This window comes from Petaurus breviceps, unplaced genomic scaffold (assembly GCF_028583685.1).
Source record: "Petaurus breviceps papuanus isolate PSGF00001 unplaced genomic scaffold, PetGlider_PUasm1.0 183, whole genome shotgun sequence".
Taxonomy (NCBI): Eukaryota; Metazoa; Chordata; class Mammalia; order Diprotodontia; family Petauridae; genus Petaurus; species Petaurus breviceps.
The window spans coordinates 17,182,495-17,202,007 of NW_027185791.1; the positions used below are offsets into that span (position 1 = coordinate 17,182,495).

At 37.9% G+C, this 19,513-nt stretch overlaps 1 protein-coding gene and 1 non-coding gene across 17 annotated transcripts in view; both read right to left on the reverse strand.

The window, feature by feature from the left end:
• The window catches only part of UBAP2 (ubiquitin associated protein 2), a 193,308-nt gene that overhangs the window by 17,396 nt on the left and 156,399 nt on the right, over nucleotides 1-19,513 (reverse strand). For all 16 annotated transcript variants that reach the window (XM_069087965.1, XM_069087964.1, XM_069087963.1 and 13 more), the window contains 6 exons: nucleotides 18,404-18,593; nucleotides 14,901-15,111; nucleotides 13,265-13,515; nucleotides 12,597-12,766; nucleotides 10,048-10,258; nucleotides 5,605-5,644 (listed from right to left, as the gene is read on the reverse strand). In XM_069087965.1, coding sequence (XP_068944066.1) covers nucleotides 5,605-5,644; nucleotides 10,048-10,258; nucleotides 12,597-12,766; nucleotides 13,265-13,515; nucleotides 14,901-15,111; nucleotides 18,404-18,593 — 1,073 coding nt within the window. The remainder of the gene's footprint in view (nucleotides 1-5,604; nucleotides 5,645-10,047; nucleotides 10,259-12,596; nucleotides 12,767-13,264; nucleotides 13,516-14,900; nucleotides 15,112-18,403; nucleotides 18,594-19,513) is intronic.
• LOC138161182 (small nucleolar RNA SNORD121A) lies at nucleotides 18,192-18,276 on the reverse strand. The gene has a single exon (XR_011168304.1). It is a non-coding gene; the product is annotated as a small nucleolar RNA SNORD121A (small nucleolar RNA).

Genomic DNA, 19,513 nt, shown 5'->3' on the forward strand with positions numbered 1-19,513 from the left:
CACTTTACACAACAAGCCTGAAAAGATCACTATCATTTTACAATAGGTAATGAAGGAAATCTAAATAATTTTTTTTATAATCACACATAAAAACCAGAAATACTAATGCCAAATCCGTATTTCAAGGGCATTATATAAAGAAAAAAGACTTAGAATATAGCCCATGAATCTAAGGGGGGCACCTTATGCTATATCTATATTAACTTCCAATTCATCTTGGGCCTTATTGACAATAAGCAAAATCACAAAGAAATACAATTTATTTTTGCTGGTTCAAATATATTAATGACAATTTTTTTTTCTGTGGAAAGAAATGTATACAGTTTTCAAAACGTTAGGGAAAAAAGATCCATAAATAGGTGGAGTTTTCTGCAAAAATCTAGGTATTTTCTTTCTTTCTTTTATTTTTTAGTTTACATCATTCATTTCCACAAGATTTTGAGTTACAAATTTTCTCCCCATTTCCCCCCTACCCATCACCCCAAAACAGCGATCCCACTGAACATCCCCTCCTCCAATCTGCTCTCTCCCCTATCTTCCCCCCATCCCCCTCTGACTTTCCAGTAGGGCATGGTGGATCTCTATGCCCCAATGCCTGTATATCTTATTTCCCAGTTGCGTATAAAGCAATAGTAATAACAGTATATATATATATATATATATTTTAAACATTTGATTTTAAAACTTTGAATTCCAGATTCTTTCCCTTCTAACCTTGTCACCCACCCTTACTGGGAAGATAAGCAATTCAATATAGGTTGTACATGTGTAGCTAAGCAAAACATTTCCATAGTGTATATCTTGTGAAAGACTGACTATATTTCCCTCCAGTCTATCCCACCTGGTATTTTCTATTAATACTTGGAGATGAGAGATGGGAGAGAGTAAGAGGAGGCAGAAGAAAATGGCACAAATGCTAAATAATCTCTAATGTGAGACGCAGGAAAGCATAGGCCCAATAAATTTTAGTTGGATAACCATAATTAGACATTTAGAAAGGTTCATCTGAACAAGCCGTGCTCTCGTTTTATTTACCTGCTGACGTGTAAGGGAGTTGAACAGCAAGGTAGTTGTCCCCAGTAGAGGAAGCAACTTAACCGATGGATCTAATTACCAGAATTGTGAGGAAAGTAGGTAACTTCTGACAAGAAAAACAAGCAATGCAATAGCAGAATGCCAACTGAGCGACTGAGCAATCAAGAAACAATAAAAACTAAAGCAAGATAAAATGAGAGAACCTAAAGGCCCTCAGACGAGCCCTGGGAACCTGCTCCATTAACTGCATTTTTATCTCAGCCCAGGAGTTCTGAAACAGTTTTGCTCATGGAACAATCTTCTTTGTTGAGATGATGTTTCCAACATCCTGAAGGATATGTGAGAGACTCGTGCATAAATGCAGCTCCTGTCCAGTAACAGTCATTATTTTGGTTGAATTTGTTCTGAGTTCAAGGTCTGACAAGTTTTCCTATCAATGCAGGCCCAGTAAAAGGCAGGATTAGTTTACTTTGTAAGTGCTATCTTGCCGTACTATGCACACTGCTTCTGACAGCACAGCAAATTTGATGGAACACCTAGTCTTGAAGCTCTTGGCACACCTTCTTGAGCCACAGCCCTAGGTCATTTGCTTCTCTGTGAAACTACAAGTTGGAGAAGAAAAACTGAGTGCTATGGACTTGCACTTTAGCAGATTAACAAGTATTTATACTGTAACAGAGTGCAGTCTGAAGAAGAGGCTACAAGGGTAATTTCTCATTTATGAGATCGTGAAATCTCAGTGCTGAAAGGTAAAACTTAAGTCCTCTAGTTTAGCCTATACTTGAAAAATTCACTCTCCAGCAGGTTTTTTTTTAATGTCTATCATTTGTCATGGATTCCTTCAACAGCACACTGAAGCCTACGGACATCTCTGCTCACAATATTTGTTGTCTACATTCTTAATGGAGGAAAATGGTAAATTTCAGAGTCAGAGGCAAGTGAAAAGAAAGATGGACTTTCCTCATTAGACTGTAGGTTAAAAACTTTTGCTCTAAAACATAACTGATACATGATCCTTTGGTTTTTGCTAGAAGACTTCTAGTAAGGAGTTTATGTTCATTGAAACCCTAAGTATTTTTTAGATTAACTGTGTATAGGCACAAAGAACCCATCGGATCCTTGTGGACTGATTTTTTAAAAAGTCAAGTAGAAGTCTGTCTAGTTCTTTTGGGATCCTGTTGCCAGATATTAGCAAACCCACCAACCGGTATCATCTGCAAATTTAACAACACATGCTTTTAATGCCTTTGTTCAGATAAAGGTGTCAAAGAGCAAAGTGCCAAGCACAGATAACTCAAGAATTCAATGAAACACCTTCTTCCAATATGCCAGGGAATTTAGAGTCAGTCATTCAACCACTTTTAAAACCATTTGTCCTACTGTTAACCACATCTCTCCAGTTTTCAAATAACAGTGGCATGAAAATCTCTGCCAAACTTTGCTAAAATCTACATAAACTGTCTACAGCTCTGTCCTGAGCTAGTAACCTTGTCAGCCTGTTAAACACTTTGCTTTTGGCCAAGACAAGATCTCTGTGATCACTATCTTCCTTCTCTAAATATTCCCTAACCTTAGTTTAAATACTGTGATCTAGAATTTTGACAGTAATTAAAGTAACACTCTTTGGTCTACAATTTGGAGACTTGTTCTCCACTCCCTACCCTGACCTCTTTTTAAAAATTGGGACATTTTTCTCTCTTTAATGCTGCAGGACCCCCTTTCATTTTCTACCACCTCTTACGGATCAGTGACAATAGCTGAGCAAAGTCATATTGCACTTTTAGAATCAAACCATCAGAGTTCATCTGAGACAGGGGACCTGGTACATCAAGAGTATCTAGATGTGTGAAGGTGGCCTAGCAATAGCAAGCAGATCTCAAATTCTATTACAAAGCGGTAATCATCAAAGCAATCCAACACTGGCTAAGAAATAGCAGTGGATTAGTGGAAACAATCAAGTACACAATACAGAACAGTAAATCACCATAGTAATCTAGTGTTTGATAAGCACAAAGACCCAAGCTTTGGGGACAGAAACTGCCCTGGAAAACTAGAAAGTAGTTTGGCAGAAAACTAAAACTTCATGTAGACCACCACCATATACAATTCAAACTGGGCACATGAGTTAGACATAAAGGGAAATAGCCTAAGAAAATTAGAAGAAGAGGGAAAATTTTACCTAATGAGACAGATAGGATCACGGGAGAGAATTCTGGCTACATTAAATTAAAAAGCTTTTGCAGAAACAAAACCAATGTAGATAAGATTAGAAGGAAAGCAAAGAAACTGGGGGGTAGGGGGGATTTCCAGCAAATTTCTCAGATAAGGTTTCATGTCTCAAATATATAGGGAGCGGAGTCAAATTTACAAAAATTACCTATGTGGAGAACATTGTAGACAGTAACAGCAATCCTGTAAGGAAGACCAACTGTAAAGACTTAGCTCCTCTGATCAATACAATGATCCAAGACAACTGGGAAAGGACTCATGTTGAAAAATGCCATCTACTGCAAGAGAATGATGAACTCTTGCATGTAGAATGAAGTATAATTTTTTCACTTTATTTTTCTTGCCTTTTTTTCCTGCAACATCCAACATCCACCCTGAGGAGAAGTCCCATGCTTTTTTCCTGATTGTTCTTATTTCTAACATAGCTTAAAAAACCAAAAAACCAAAACCAAAAACAAACCCAACCCTACTCAGAAAACAACAAATCAACTCATTATTTATGGAAATTTTGCTTCCATCCACTACCTGTTTTATCTTCCATAATCTAAATAACATTTAAAAATCTAAACTGGTTACTAAGTTCCCTGTTCATTTGTAGAGGTGACTTTGGACAACTCTCTCTACAGTTGTTTTTTTCTATGTCTCAAAAACCGATTTATAAATACTTCCCATCCTTCTAGGGCTGACTTCCACTGTAGAATTTTAGGCCATCAGATCCTGTCTATTGTTCCTCTGTGCAATGAGGAATCTGCTCTCCTTAAATCTAGGGTAGGTAGCAGATATTCCAGTATTCGCGCAAGAATAGATATTATCAATTGCTTTCGGCAAACAGTGTACTCTGCCAGATGTCCTGATAAGTGAAGTCCTCCACTGTAACTCCACGGAGCGGCTGTGCCAGTGCTCTCCCTAACTCATCTATTTCCTCTTTCTGCTTACATGGTCTACAGAGACAGCAACGTGGCACAGTAAATAAGAGTGCTAGACTCAGAGTCAGGAAGACCCAAGTTCAAATCCTGACCAACACTTTCCAGTTAATTAAATCACTTAAACTCACGAGGTCTCAGTTTCCTCATATGTAAAACAGGGATAATAATGGTACCAACCTCTAAGGGTTGTTGCGAGGATAAAATAACAGTACTTTGCAAATTGTGCTGAATAAATGTTAGCTTAGTAGTAGTACAAGTAGCAGCAACATCCATAATGTATTGGTGACAACAGGCCTTCTGTCTCACCATCCATTGCTCTCTATCATTCATGTCTGCTTTGCTCCCATTCCTGAATTTCTCCAATGTGTATTTCTATAAATATACAAAGAAGATATGCCCATATTCTCCCATTTATAAACACAGCATAAAAAAACCCCAACCTCTCTTATTCCTCTAGAATAAGTTCTATTCTGTCCAGAGCAATATTCCAATCACTAGTTACATCTTCATGGGTTCAAATATGCATCTTCCCATTAGAGGCTTTCTACATTTGTACAGAGATCTCAAAGGTCATGAAGATTTTAGATGACTGTGAACATCAGGTGTTTCTCTCATGTCTTTTCCCATAATAGGGCCCACACCAGGTGGCATACAGCTTATTGCACCTAACTAGGTCATTTCCCATTTCCTCTTATCCAGGTAAATGTCATTCTGATTAGATTTGCAAGATTCCAGGGTAAATAGATTCTTGAGTCCTTCCTATACTTCATCCCTAACCAGCTCACTATACCTGTATTTTAAATCTTGGTCCAAAAATATCAATTTTCCTCTGAGACATCTATTTTCTCCAGCTCTTCACTTCATAATTCTGCCCCTTCTTCTCTTAAAATCCTCGCAGCCTTCAAATGGCAATGACAATGCAAATACTAGCAGAGCTTTTAAGACATTCAGCGTCTTCTCCAAGCCTTCTTAAAATCTTTGACAATGCTTTCTAGATTCCTCATGGCAGTGTCATTTACGACCACAGGAATCATTAAAAGTAGCTGGAAATCAAAGCTTGTTTTCCATTTCCTTCTTAGTCCCAGTACCCTGAAGAAGATAATTATTAACAGCCAAGTCCAAATGGCTGTGTCCAAAGACCCCTAATATCTTCCTCATCTTTTAGAAATCAGTAAACATCTTCTTGACCTTTCAACTAATATAAAAAGTTAGGTCTCTTTCTAGATGAATTAAACTCCCACTTGAAAGAATCATAGAAAAGATACACAAAGTTTTATAGGGAATATGGTCTAGGATTATGTAATAACCAATAGGTGACAAGACCTCCACATCATAAATCAAATGATTAGCTCTGAAGTCAACCTGTGTAGTCCTGAGGAAATCAGGCATCAGAAAAAGCATTCTGTATACTTACTGTCTAGAGTTTGCTGAGTTCGAACACCACCATGTCCATTCTGCATCAGAAGAAAAAGAAAAGAAGACAAGCAAAAATGAGTTTGAAACTGCAGAACCAGCATAAGGAATAACAAGAATAATTCATTTAATAAGTAACTCAGTTAAGTATTTAAAAGGGGAGAATGGAGGGCAGAGTTGGCTTGAATATAAATGATAATAATAATTAACGTAACAGCACAGATTATATAAAAATGAACGCTGCATTATTTAAGACTAATAAAAGTAGACTATAAGGTGATAATATAAATAACTTTTTAAAATTCATTAAATGGTGCCCTAAAGTCATTTTATGATCCAGGCAAGACTCAGGGAGCAAAATACTAGGAAATAAAAACAGAATACATTAACTACAGAGAACAGAAATTGAACTAGTAGGCAAACAGTATATTCAAAGCTTCTGTGTCAGAATTCTAATGGCAAAATATACAATTATTCCAATAACTAAGGCCATCAGCAATATAATAAACAAAGCTGTCATATGATAAACAATATAACAAATTCAAAACTACTATGGTATGTGAGTATGAAGCTGGGAGATGTTTCCAGAGTTCAAAAGAGACATCCTTAAGATAATGATTGTGATTGCAAAGCATCACAAATTACAGCTAAGTATTGACTTAGTCTCCAAAGAAACTATAAAATTGGAAAAAAAAACCCTGATAACAAAGATATCTGAACTAAATACTTATGTTATCATAAGGAAAGAAAAATACCTTACCCTTTCCCTTCCCCACCCAAGTTTATTCAGAGTAAATGGAACTATTTCCTAGAGAAAGAAAACAATTAAACTAACATATAACGCAACATACTCAATTAGAATCTTACAAAGGGAAATGTCACAATATTTCTATTGATCACACTGAACTATGATTAACTAAAGAAAATTTTATTTTTCAAAATGTGAAAATAAAGGATGAAGAAAATTACAAGAAAAAATTAAAACGTTTAGAAACTAAATTATAATCTTTTGTCAAGATGAGAAGATTCCTATTATATAAGATTTCTAGTTCCTCCCTCTCCAACATTTAGGGATGAGAATCTTTCATTTTATTTTTAATACAATAATCCTTCATTCATCTTTGTTTTCTATATAACGTGCACAACAAAAAACGTGGAGAAAGAAAAGATTATTTTCCAGAAGAAAGAAGGACTAGGCACACGGGCTCCTGTTATTAGGTACAAGCTCATTTGTTAAATGCCTAATGCATGCCAGGTACTTTGGACATAAAAAAGGGCAAAAGTCAGTCCCTGCCCACAAGGAGTCAACAATCTAACAGAAGGCGGGTACTGTATACTCTCTGGACTTCTGAAGCCCCCTCCTACAGGATAAACTTCAGGAAGATAGATAGGAACTCTCTTAATTATATTGCATTCCTCTTTCTGAGCAGGATAACTCAGTGTCACAAAGAAGCAAAATAAATCACCTATCTTTAATATCGCAAGTTAAATCACTTAAACTCTCCTCTAGAAAAAAAAAATCAACCTGGCAGCCGCTCAGAAGTACAAAGAAGAATTGATGGGCGAGGAGAGACAAAAGGGTGGAAGGAATTCCTGATCTTCTTTGAGGAAAACGCAAAAAAGGAGCTTATTACTCGATGGTCATTGTCAGTATATACCCTACCACTGGATTTCTTAAACTGTGTTTCAAAGATACCAGGTTTCGAATATTCGAACACACAAATATTATTTACTTCTCTTTTCTCACTAAAGCATTGTTTTTATATTCTTCTGTTCATAATAATGTTCAACTATCAACTTTAGATTATTTTGCACTATTGATAGTTTAAAAACCATGAAACTTGTATATTTAAGCTAGGGAACACCAGGAAGACTATGTGCAATGTAGTAAGGAAATACAAAGATCATCCCTGCCCTCAAGCCATTTACTCTCTAATGGCTCAAATGGCCAGGAAAAAGAGATGTGTACATCTAAATAGAATCCTATGAGGAATTTGGAGAAAAGATTATTTGCAGCAGCACAGTAAGAGAAGGCTTCCTGGGGGCGTCAGGTCAGGTGTGAGCCTTAAGGCAGGCAGGGGTTTCAGCTGGTTAAAATGAAGGAGGGAACAGAGGAAGAAAAGAACAGATTAATTCAGCTGAAACATACAACACATCAAATGCACACAGTCAGAGCTAAGATAAACAAAGTCAAATCAGAGCTGGGTTAACAGACACGGAGGGCTCTCGAATGTTTGGATAAGGAGGTCAAAACTTATCTGGTCAGCAGTGGGGACGGATGAAAGGTTTTCGAGGCAAGAGGCAGCCGTAAGCAGAATGATACATTAGGAAGATTAAGTGGGCACAGAAGAGACTAGAGGAAGGGAAAATGCCAGGGAGGAGGCCATTAAAAGCAATCAAAGGAAAAGATGGGAAGGATTACATACAATTTGTAAGTGAAAGAATGGAGAAACTGAATGGGTGTAGGGGGTCAGGGAGATGGTAAGAAAAAAAACTAAGATTCCAGTCTAAATGACTGGGAAAATGTGACGCCCCCAACAAAAACAAGGACACTAGAAGGAGAAACAGGATTGGGGAAGGTGATAAGTTCAACTCTGGACAAACAAGTCTGAAGTGCCAGCGAGATATACAGAAGTATGGTTAAAACGGGAAAGGCGGAGACTAGAAACAAAGATGCTGACCCACTGGCAAAGAACCGAAAATTGAAGTCATGGTTAGAAATGAGACTGCTATAGGAAGGAATATAAAGGAAACACAAGACAGTAGAGGATAGAGCCTCGAAGGATATCCACAAATAGGGATTAGGAAGAAAATTAAGACACTAGTAGAGAAGAAAAGCTGGAGAAGCGGTAAGTAGAGAGGACAGTCTTACAAAAACCAAAGGGTATGAGAATGTTAAAAACGCTAAGCTGAAGAGAGCCCAATGTTGCAGAAATATCAAGAAACAAAAGGACAAAGAAAACGTCGCTGGGTTTGGTGATTAGAAAGGAGAGATCAGCTTAAGTAAGATGCAGAAGGAAATACAGAATGCAAAGGTATGAACGGGCAGTCAGTATCATGATGTACACATAATATATACGAATCTCTAAAGTTTTTTTCTTGTTTTTGGGGCACATCTGAGTTCCAAGCTTGTTCCTTCCTTTCCTCCCAACCCTGAACTAGAGAAGGCCAATATTTAAAACACATATCGAATCTTTTTCTGGAGGTAGATAGCATCTTCCTCCACTGGTCTTTTGTAGTTGATCCGAATAGCCATATAACTCAGAATAGCTTAGTCATTCAATATCTAGGAATTTGATAGTGAAGAAAAGAGGGATGACAGAATGAGGTTAAACAAAGCCAAAGAACTCTTTCTTTCATGACTGGTAAACCTGACTCTGTTTGTAGTCTTAAGGGAAAGTGAAGCATGAATAGAGAGGGGATAAATGATGGAAGGAGGGGAGGCTAGGTGGCGCAGTGAATAGAGCACCAGCCCTGGAGTCAGGAGGACCTGAGTTGAAAACCAGCCTCAGACACTTAACACAAAAACTAGCCATGTGACCTTGGGCAAGTCACTTAACCCCAAATGCCCTACCTTCTCCCTCCCCCCCCAAAAAAAGATGGAAGGAGATTGGAGGGAACTGAAATGAAAAGCATAGGTGGAAATGACAAGTCAAGGTAGACTGTAGAGTACTAGAATAGAACAACTGAGTGAATTCATGTCAAATGGCTCCTATGCTCTTAATAAGGGCCTCCCCAAGAAAGGCCCTATCATGTAATCTAAGCGCAAGTTAAGAAACATGGTATCACTAAACCCAAAAGTTCATACATAGAAAAGAAATTCTGAATGTTAGTGAAAAAGAGGCCCAAATTCATACATAAAATTATAAAATATAATTCAATTACCATTTATTAAAACATCCCATGTACAAGGCATAAGGACACAAACAAAAAATATCTCCAACATCCAAGGGCTGAGGGATACAGCATGTAATCAAATCTGGAATGGTGGTCTACAGCCACACTCACCCTCACTGTATGTAACACGTGTGCACGCATGTGCTCGCTCACACACACACACGCACAAAATCCTATCATCAGCATGATATTTAGAAATGGACTAGAGAGGGTAAGGGGAGAGAGTAAAAGCATGGAGTCTAATTAGGAAGGCACCTATAGTAGTTCATGTGAGAGGCTGAGAGTCCCAAATAAGGGTGATGGCTGAGTGAATGAAAAGGAAGAGACAGATGTAAGAGATGTTACTTGAAAGGGGGTGGATCAAAGGGTAAGGAGGAAAGGGAAGAGTCACGGATGACTCTGAGATGACTGAAAGCATGTAGGAAGTTTGCAGGAAGGGCATATTTAGAGAGAGAAGACGAGTTCCATTTTGGATAGAGTTTCAGATGACTAAAGAACAAGCATGTAGAGATGTTCAACAGTTCAAGAAAGCTGCTAAGATACTTACTGTGACAGCGATAGACGTTGTTTCAGACGGAGCCATGGAGCTTTGGTATGCTATCCTGCTATGCACAGAATTCTGGTCGTAGGAGGAAGATGTTGTTACGGGACTACTGCTCTGAGATGAGTTGGTCAGACTGGACGAGGTGATGACGGAGGTTGTGTAGGTCGACTCCTGTACTGTATTGGATATTGGCAAAGAGGTATTCAAAGGATCACTGGAAAAAGTAAAAGTTATTTATCATCTCAGTAAATAAATGTCATTTCAGATTCTTTCATGAAATACCACCACCTTATTACTTTAACTGGTTAGCAATATTCTAAAAATCAATTAAATATTGTGTTTAACTACAACATTACATTTAAATACAGATAAATTATCGTGGTTCTCTCCAAAGTCATTTTACCTCAAATAATATTCATTTCTTAGGGATGGGGAACAGCAACTAGATTTTAATCTGATTAAGAAGTTATAATGACTTAGTGATCTCTTAATGAGGCAGAATCTAGATGGGTTTAAGTTTTTCTTTTCATTGCGCATCCCGGAGCGAGTTTCTTAGTCCTGCTCTAGTTTCCCAGTTAGAAAGAAGGCATAAGCTAACTTTGATCTGTCACCTGGGGAATAGGGTGAGTGTTAATTTAAAAAATATTAAACACATACCAAATATAATTGTTTTCAAAAATAGTGTAATAAAGAGTCTTGATAAATCAGGTATATCCCTCCCTCAGCCCGTTACTGCCAATTGATCAAATTGTACCTGTATGATCAACTGCCAGGGATAACATAGAAGGCATTCCTTTATGAGGTAGGTGGTTAGACTACATGACTTAAGCATTTTCAAGAGACAAGAGATGGACTCAAAATTATGATCCAATACTGAAATCTTCAAAAAGGCTTAAATAAAACTCTGACTAGATGAGGAAAAAACCCTAAGGCCAACATGGCACAGAACTATGGGAACAGAGCAAAGACAAAAAGATTCCAGCAGTAATTTTCCAAGGCTAGAGGCACTGCTGCTGGTTAGACTGTGGTGCGGTGAGATCTGCTGCACCCTCTGTATCTGGGTTCTTATGCTAGGGGGCTAGCGCATTGGTCCCCTCAGTCTCACATCATACCAAGTGTTCTGTTAATATCATGAAGAAAAGTAAACTAGGACAAGGAAAAGATTCCTCTGTTCACTCTGAGCTGATGTATCATCACTGCCTCAGCTTGTCATCAACATCTGGTCTGCCTTGCAAGTTTTCTTTTGTTTCCTCCAAATCCTCTTGGTTCTTCACCACACATTTGTTCATTTTTCTAATTGTGGAGTGCAAAATTATAGAGGAAATGTGGCACGATGGACAGAGAGTAATTATTAAAATCAGGAAGACAAGGGTGGACGCCCCACCTCTTACACATTTTGGTTGGACAACCCCAGGCAGATCATTTAACCTCTCAGTAAGAAGTTGCAGAGCAGATGCTGATCTGATTGATGGAGGAAGTTACCACACAAGGAGTTCCTTACACCAATGAATTCAAAGGACTGGTTTTAAAAAAAGTGATTCCTTTTTGACTTGTATTCCCTCAAAATGCAATCCCTTTTGGCAAACTCCCTTTCTTCACTGTAATACCACCCGAGCTACTTTTACCTTCATTTATGTAGTAACCAAAGGCATAACAATGAACGGCAAAGATGTTTGGTTCTGACTTGAGCATAACTAATAACCATCTAGTGAACTTCTCCATGAAAAACTCATAGAAGGTTCTAAATACACAGGGCATGTTGTGAGAATGAAAGACAGAGTGTCTCCCCCCTTCCCCCCATCATTTTGATAAGATTTCTATAGCAAATGTCTCCCAAAGACAGAGTACAAATAAATATACACAAATGTGTCCCCTTATAGACTACTGTCCTGCTACCGTGGAACTTTTTTCTCTTCTCCTATCCTCAAGAGAAAAATCACCATCTCATCTTTGATGAGCTGTTGAAAGGTTAAGTCATATCTTTTTGAGGACCCTAACTTTCCACCATCCTTATATGGAATTCCTTCTGTAAGATGCATCAATTCTACCTTCTACATGACTGTTGCCACAAAACACATATTTCTTCATGTTCTCTTGAAATAGGATGCATGAATCCAGTAAGCAGACTTGGCTAAAATGTTCATGTTTCCATTCCAAAGCAAGCGTATCTTGAAAAAAAAAAGCAAGCATTCCTTCTTCACTTTGACTTGAACTTATATATATATTTAATCAGAGGAATTTTGTGGTCGTAAAAAAAAAAAAAGCCATTAAATCACATGCCTAAAAAAAGGCTGGTCAGAGAAATTTGAGGAGGTAGGGGATACTGCTGAGCATAATGAAACTTTCTTCCCTCCCAAGAATCTGTTTTCCTTTGTGTAGCAGCCGAACAAGCCTGCTTACTCTCAAAGTCCCATTGTCAAGGGGCAACTCCAATTCCCAATTCACAAAACTGTCTCCTTTTCACAAGTCATTTTGCCTCAATTGGTTTGTACCTTACAGAAAGTGAAAATAACATTCAACAGCCTAAAACATAGAAAAGAATAATTATATACCTTACAGGTTTTGGATACAAGCTGATTTGGGCCTGATTACTATTTTCACTGCTCAATGCTGATCCAAATTCGGGGAGAGAAGGTTCTGATCCAAATTCCAGAGCTCCAAATTGAACATTTAACCCTGTAACATCTGCTGATCCTGGCATTTCCACCGCAGATGCAGGGATCTGTAAGATGGAAAACATATGTTTTTCACTTTCAGACGCTTTCTTGAATAGCAAGAGTCCTTAAATGTCATTGGATGCTGAGAAGGACGTCTAAAGTATGAAAGGGGAAAATGGGACTGGGGAGAGGGAAGAAAAATGCACAGTGTGGCAACTGTCAGTGACTCCACTGCCACAAAGATAACTACCCTTCCTGTAGTTGCACATAATTTTGCACTGAAGTTCTCAGAAAGGAACTATTTCCTATGGATAGTATAAATAAATTCATCTCAATCAACAGGTCAGGGTAACTAAATAGATGCTGAGCTAGCTGCTACTTTTCATTTTTACCTTTCCTCTATATTATTAGACCAATTGAAAACAAATGTATTTTTACATGGTACAATACATGTGTGTACACAATATTTAAACAATAAACAATTTATAAAGGAGAAATGTTCCATTTCCCCCCCATTTTAAAGTCTGCCTCTGGTAAACATAGTGTGTGGTTAGGCTGCTCACCTTGGAAGATTGCGCCACTCTCCGTTTTGGGGGCTTGATCTGTTTTGGGGGAGCCTGCTGGCCAGACACGCTGGGGAGCTGCAGCATCTTGTTCCCAGCTGTGGCATTGTCCCGGGAGTTTTCTCGGAGCTTGACCTGGGAGGAGAAGTTTTCCATCCCAGGAGGAGGAGCGGGGATGGGTGGGGTCTGGTGCTGCTGTCGCTGACTCAACTGGCTCAGAACTGGGGACGGCTCAGGTTGAGATTTAAAGTCTATCAAGTATCCAGAGAGAAGAAAGTCCAGCATATGATCAGCGTCCAGCTACCCAAAAGCTGCTCATTTGCTTGTGCTATTCTTTCTGCCACTATCATGTATAACTTGGATAGGGAAAATTAATTGTTACATCCCACCTTCCAATTCAGTCAATCAATCTAGTGTTTAATTTGTGATTCTCTGTTTGTCTACCTAATTTCCACATAAGAGACATGACTATAACATGCACTTCCCTGGTGAAGTTTTCTTCCATATATGATACGGAAAAGGTTCGCGTTAAAAAATACTTGGTTCACTTCCAAAGAATGTTTGAAGACTCGTGTGAAGAGAGATACCTCAAATTATAGACATATAAGGGAAAATATTAAATAGCCACAAAATTTAGGTTAAATTCAATGAGTGGCACTGATACCCCCAATTTGGTTATAGAAAAAAAAACACAATCTTCAGTGGAATTATTTAAGATGATTTTCATGTTTTGATGGAATTCCCTATGATGCCAATGTTTGAAATTGCAATATGGATCATTAAATACAATTTTTAATACATAGTAAAGTTTAAATGCTACCTAGATACAGAAAGAACATAACTTTAATTTACAGAAAACATGAGAACACCTGGAAATCAGAGGAAGAACTAGTTTTAAGTTTGCCAGTTGTGAAGAAAAATCCCAGATCACTTTCAGGAGCTAAATTTAAAAGCAAGGCCACAAAAACAACAGCCAACCCAAACAAACAACAAAACAAAGAGAGAAATTCAAGAAGAATAGTAGTAAGGTCTCCAAAATTACTCTGCTGTTCCTCTTCTCTTTCCTATAATGTACAACCCAAAAGACGAAAATGAGCTGCAGCAATGATGGTTTTTCTAAGTAGCCATAGCCAAGGGCTTAGAATACTTTACCAAAATTCTGAACATGCTGAGTCTGAGATACCAAACTCACACTGTAACTATCATTGCTCATTTCATAATGTCTGGTGTATCGTATTCTATATAAAAAAGGATGTGTTTACTTAGAATTTTAAAACAATAATGCAATCCTTCCTCATGATGGGGTATATAAATAAACTGTTATTCCTTGTTACAGAATATGTATCTCCATACATACATTCATATATACACAACAGCTATAATAATAAATAAGGCCTTTCTCTCCTTGGCAAAAAAAAAAATACTCGGCCAATACAATTATTTTTAAAAGTGTTAACAAAATCTGTATTCTCTTTAATTTAGCATAAAATTCTGTGGCTGTATTTGCTATGTAATATTTCCATAGTATCTGAATGATTCAATGTAATTCAATCAATGGTAAGTATCATGCTTTTCCCCACTAGAAGCATGACAAGGGCTGAGCTGATTATCTGTAACAGAAAATTCACGTACTTACCAAACTGATTCATCATAGAGGACTGGGGAACTGGGGGTTTAAGATCCCAAGCTGATGTGGTTGTGGGAGGACTACTGCTGTTTTGTTGTGAACTCTGCGTGCTGAACTGGCCCAAACTTGGAGATTTCAATTGGTCCAAGATCTGGGAACCAGCAGGGTTTGCCATCTTTGAGGACCCAAGCTCTCCAAACCCAGAACCAAGAACTGAAGACTGTATAGAAGAAGAAAAAAGGACTTTCTCAAGAAGGAAGAATTTGTAGGAGAGATGTGAAATAGACAAGTTTTCATCAATATTTCAAAACCTGAAATTCAATGCACCACTATTTTTGAAAAAAAAATATTCTGGACATTCAAATGAAGTGTGACAACTAACTAAAACTCTGTATCTGACAAATTCTGATATATTTTGTTATATATTCCATAAATAATTGAGAGGGTATGGTAAAAGGAGTATAAAATTCGATAGTCAAAATGCCACTTTTGAAAAACTTGGTTAGCAAGAACCACAAATGTAATATTTGAGACATACTTCATACAAGTAATGAAACATATCATCATCTAAAAAAAAATCCATGAGTGTCAGCCATTTTAATAGAACGTCACACAATAATACCAGACTAACTGAGGAGTTCTTAAAAGGGGGCCAGGAGGGGACTGCTAGGTGGCCCAGTGAATAGAGCACAGACCCTGGAGTCAGGAGGACCTAAGTTCAAATCCAGCCTCAGACACTTGACACATTTACCAGCTGTGACCTTGGGCAAGTCACTTAACCCCAATAGCCCTGCCTGCCCCCTCCAAAAAGCAAGGAAAAAAAAAGTGGCGGGGGGGGGGCGCAGCAGGGCCAGCGGAAAACTAACAGTAAGCTACATCAAAGCACACTATATGACTCAACAACTCAAGTAATATTATTAGGCAGATGTGTCCTAAACTAAATACTGCTAGGTATACAGACGCATACAAACTCTCTGTAACTAGAATTCAAAGATATCCAATAATTTATGCACTTTAAAAAACATGTCCTTTCTTAAGTAAATCTCACTGGACTACTGCAATTATTTATTGTTTTAAGAAACGTATAATCACTGAATGTTATTTTTAAAATTCTGCTTAAGATACTTAATTCTGCACAACCCAAATTATCCATAAAACAGCCCTCAAAGTAAACTTGCACACCCAAATGCCTTCTGTTTTTCTTCAGGTTCCTAAGACTTTAACCTGAACTAATCTGGACAGCGATTAAAAGCAGAACAGAGGGCAAATGAAGATGGAAAACAGAATGGGGAAGAAACGTCCCAAGTCATTCCAGACATGGGGCTTTACTGATCCAGATCATTCCCAGGCACAACTGATGTGGGTTTTCTATCAAATATTACCTGAACAAAGATGAGGCAAATTGATAGATTGCAATTTAAAAGCCTTCAAATTTATATACTAGTCTGATAAAACAAGACAATTTCCAATTCTTTAACACAGTAAGCCATAAAAAATAGCAAATGTGACACTTGCTCTAGGGAAATATCAAGCCTGGTGGCACATACATAACAAAGTAGTCAGTGGGTAGATGACACTTCTATTCAAAAAAAGTGTTCTTATTAAGAAAAAACTTGAGTCAGATAGATAATGCCAGTGATCCCAACCCCAAATTTAATTCTGTTCTAAACTGGTATTTATGCTGACCTCTCCCTACTTCTCCTAGCATGGCTTAGGAAGTGTTGAACTTGGAAATGAAGATCTGGGTTCAAATCTTGCACCTTTCTGTGTGACCATGAGGCAAAGTCACTTCATCTCAGGACTTCGTTTTCCTCATCTAAAAAATGAGGAAATTAACACATACCTCACAGGGTTTTCATAGAGATAAAAAAGATACACGCTTCTCTCCCTCCCCCCACGACACAATTTTGTTAACTCAAAAGCATGATATAAGTGTAAGTTACTATCCATATGCTAATCCCTCTTTTTCCACTATTTAACTCAAGTCCCTGCTGATCTGAGAAAATGGTCCTCGATGACGCAACCCTAGATAATCTGCAACTCATTTCATGTCTATCATCAGTAATGCATAAGTTGTCCTTTATTTACTGCTATTTTTTTCTCACGTTATTTCACATGTAAGTTTGGTCTCTCTAGCTCTGTCCCGGGGTGGGAAGGTTTGGTGAACTACATGACGGAAGGCTGAGCACAAAGCATGTCCCACAGCTCTCCCTTTCAATTCCTGCAGCCACTGGGCTGACTGAATATGGCTTTAAGGGGAAGTAACAAAACTAAAGTAGAATGTACAAATTAAGGAACTACAAGATTTCTCACTCATCAGCTATGTTTTATTTCCAGATTTTTCTTTTTTTTTTTAAACTTAGCACTAGAATTACATATGTTTCCATTTGCTAACACTTGACTGCAGGAAGAAAGCGAAATAACTAATGGAGAGGCAAAAGCTGCATGGTATCCCAATGGTTTCAAACCTGAAAAAAGACGGCATCATGCTTTACCCCATTCTATCAAAAGCATTAGCATCATCATATGCATCAGCTCTGTGACAGCAGCAGTTTCAAATCGGGAAAGGATGACTTATAACAGAGTAAGGCAAAATAGTTTGAATAAGAATCTGTATGTTCAGTTACAAAATTTGTAATTGGCTACATTACATCAAAGCAACATTTGTAAAGCTGGTATTTGATAACTAAAAAAGTTCCACTTAAGACACACCCAAACTGGTTAGGATTGGAAACATTTCAGAAGGGATTCTAGATGTGGATCAGTCAAACCTGTTTATTCTCCAGATGAAATAACTTAAAGCACAGAGAGAACAAAAAGGTTTGTCTGGAGATCACAATGCTTGTTACTGGCAGGGATGGGATTAGAAACTACGTCCAATGACTTCAGCAAACGTTCTTTCCGTGACCAGATCCCTTAAGTTCAAATAACTGTACTCCTTTCTACTTAAGCTTTTCAGTGCGTTCTGCACATTATAAGCACTTAAATCTTTATTTCTGAAATATCAAAATCCATCTTTGGCAAAATTTTAGCATTACTGCTTTAACACCCAGCTAACCAACAATTCCTGTTGTGTTCTTCTGACGTGCCAAAAGGAATAATCGTTATGTGTCTATTTGTAGTTTACATGGAAAATAAAAACACCAACATCAGCATTTTAAGACTGGAGATGGGAATGTCTCTAATTCACAATAACATAAACTCCACAAAAGTATTTATTTCAATTTCAGTAACAGGACTTAGAACTTTAATATATGTTCTGAGAGAATGCTGCTATTTTATTAGAATGTCTTCTCGTTAGTCCAGAAAACTCAGCGATAGACGGATTTCAACATACAAAAATCAGATATGTGCTTGGAAACGATCACATCACTGTTTCCTGGACTACAAAAAAATTCTATTTTATAAATATGACAGGCAAGGCTCTGGATAAGTGCCAGAATAGGGATGACTGCAGCATAAAACGTTCTACACATTCCCTGAAATTCCATATTGAAATAAAAATCAGTTACCAGACTCTGGGGAGAATAAGAGTTGACAGTACTCGAGTTGCTGGTTCCTGATGCCATCTGAGTGTTGTGTTGAGAATTTGTGAAGACGAGGGCTTGGCCAAAGCCCTGCTGTTGAGGAGATTCAAATGAGTTGACTTCTGGGACTTGGGTAGCAGTAGAAGGCTTCTGGAGCAAGGCTACCAGGTCAATGCTAAGTAGACAAAAGACAGTATTGAAGTCAAATGCTTACCTCAGCAGAAAATGTACTGAGAAGTAAAACTGAAAATTATGTGAATGAAAACATACAAGCAAAGGAACTGTATTCAACCTTTGGGAAACAAAAAATTTAAAAAAGGAGGGATGATACATAAGCAACAAAAAACAAATCCATAGAAATTCAAATTCAAGAAAGGTCGTAAAGAGTCTGGAGGAAAAGCAGGAAAATGGAATGTATCTATCCAGAAAATCTGGAGGTGATTATTTTTGAAAACGTGTTTCAGGGGCAGTGAGGTGGTGTAGCGAATAAAGCGCCAGCCCTGGAGTCAGGAGGACCTGAATGCAAACACAGCCTCAGACACTTAACACAAAAATTAGCCAAGTGACCTTGGGCAAGTCACTTAACCCCAACTGCCCTGCCTTCCCTCCAAAAAAAAAAAAAAGCAAAGAAAAAAGAAAGAACTAAACAAGAAATTCCTTTAAAAAAAAAATAATGGGGAAAGGCCTACATGAATTGATGCTGGATAGAACATTGTACACAGTAACAGCCACAGTGTGAGGTAACTGACTTTGACAGACTTAGTTCTTCTTAGCAATACAATGATCTGAGACAACTCCAAAAGACTCATCATGGAAAATGCTATACATATCCAGAGAAAGAACTATGGAATCAATGCAGAGGGAAGTAGACTATTTTCTCTTTTTCTTTCTAGTGGTTTCCCTTTTTGCTGATTCTTCTTTCACAACATGACTAATGTGGAAATATGTTTTATATGATTATATATGTATAGCCTATATCAGACTGCATGCCATCTTGGGGGCGGGCGGGAATTTAGGACTCAAAAATCTTATAAAAGTGAATGTTGAGGGGCAGTTGGGTGGCACAATGAATAGTTACTTAACCCCAAGTGCCCT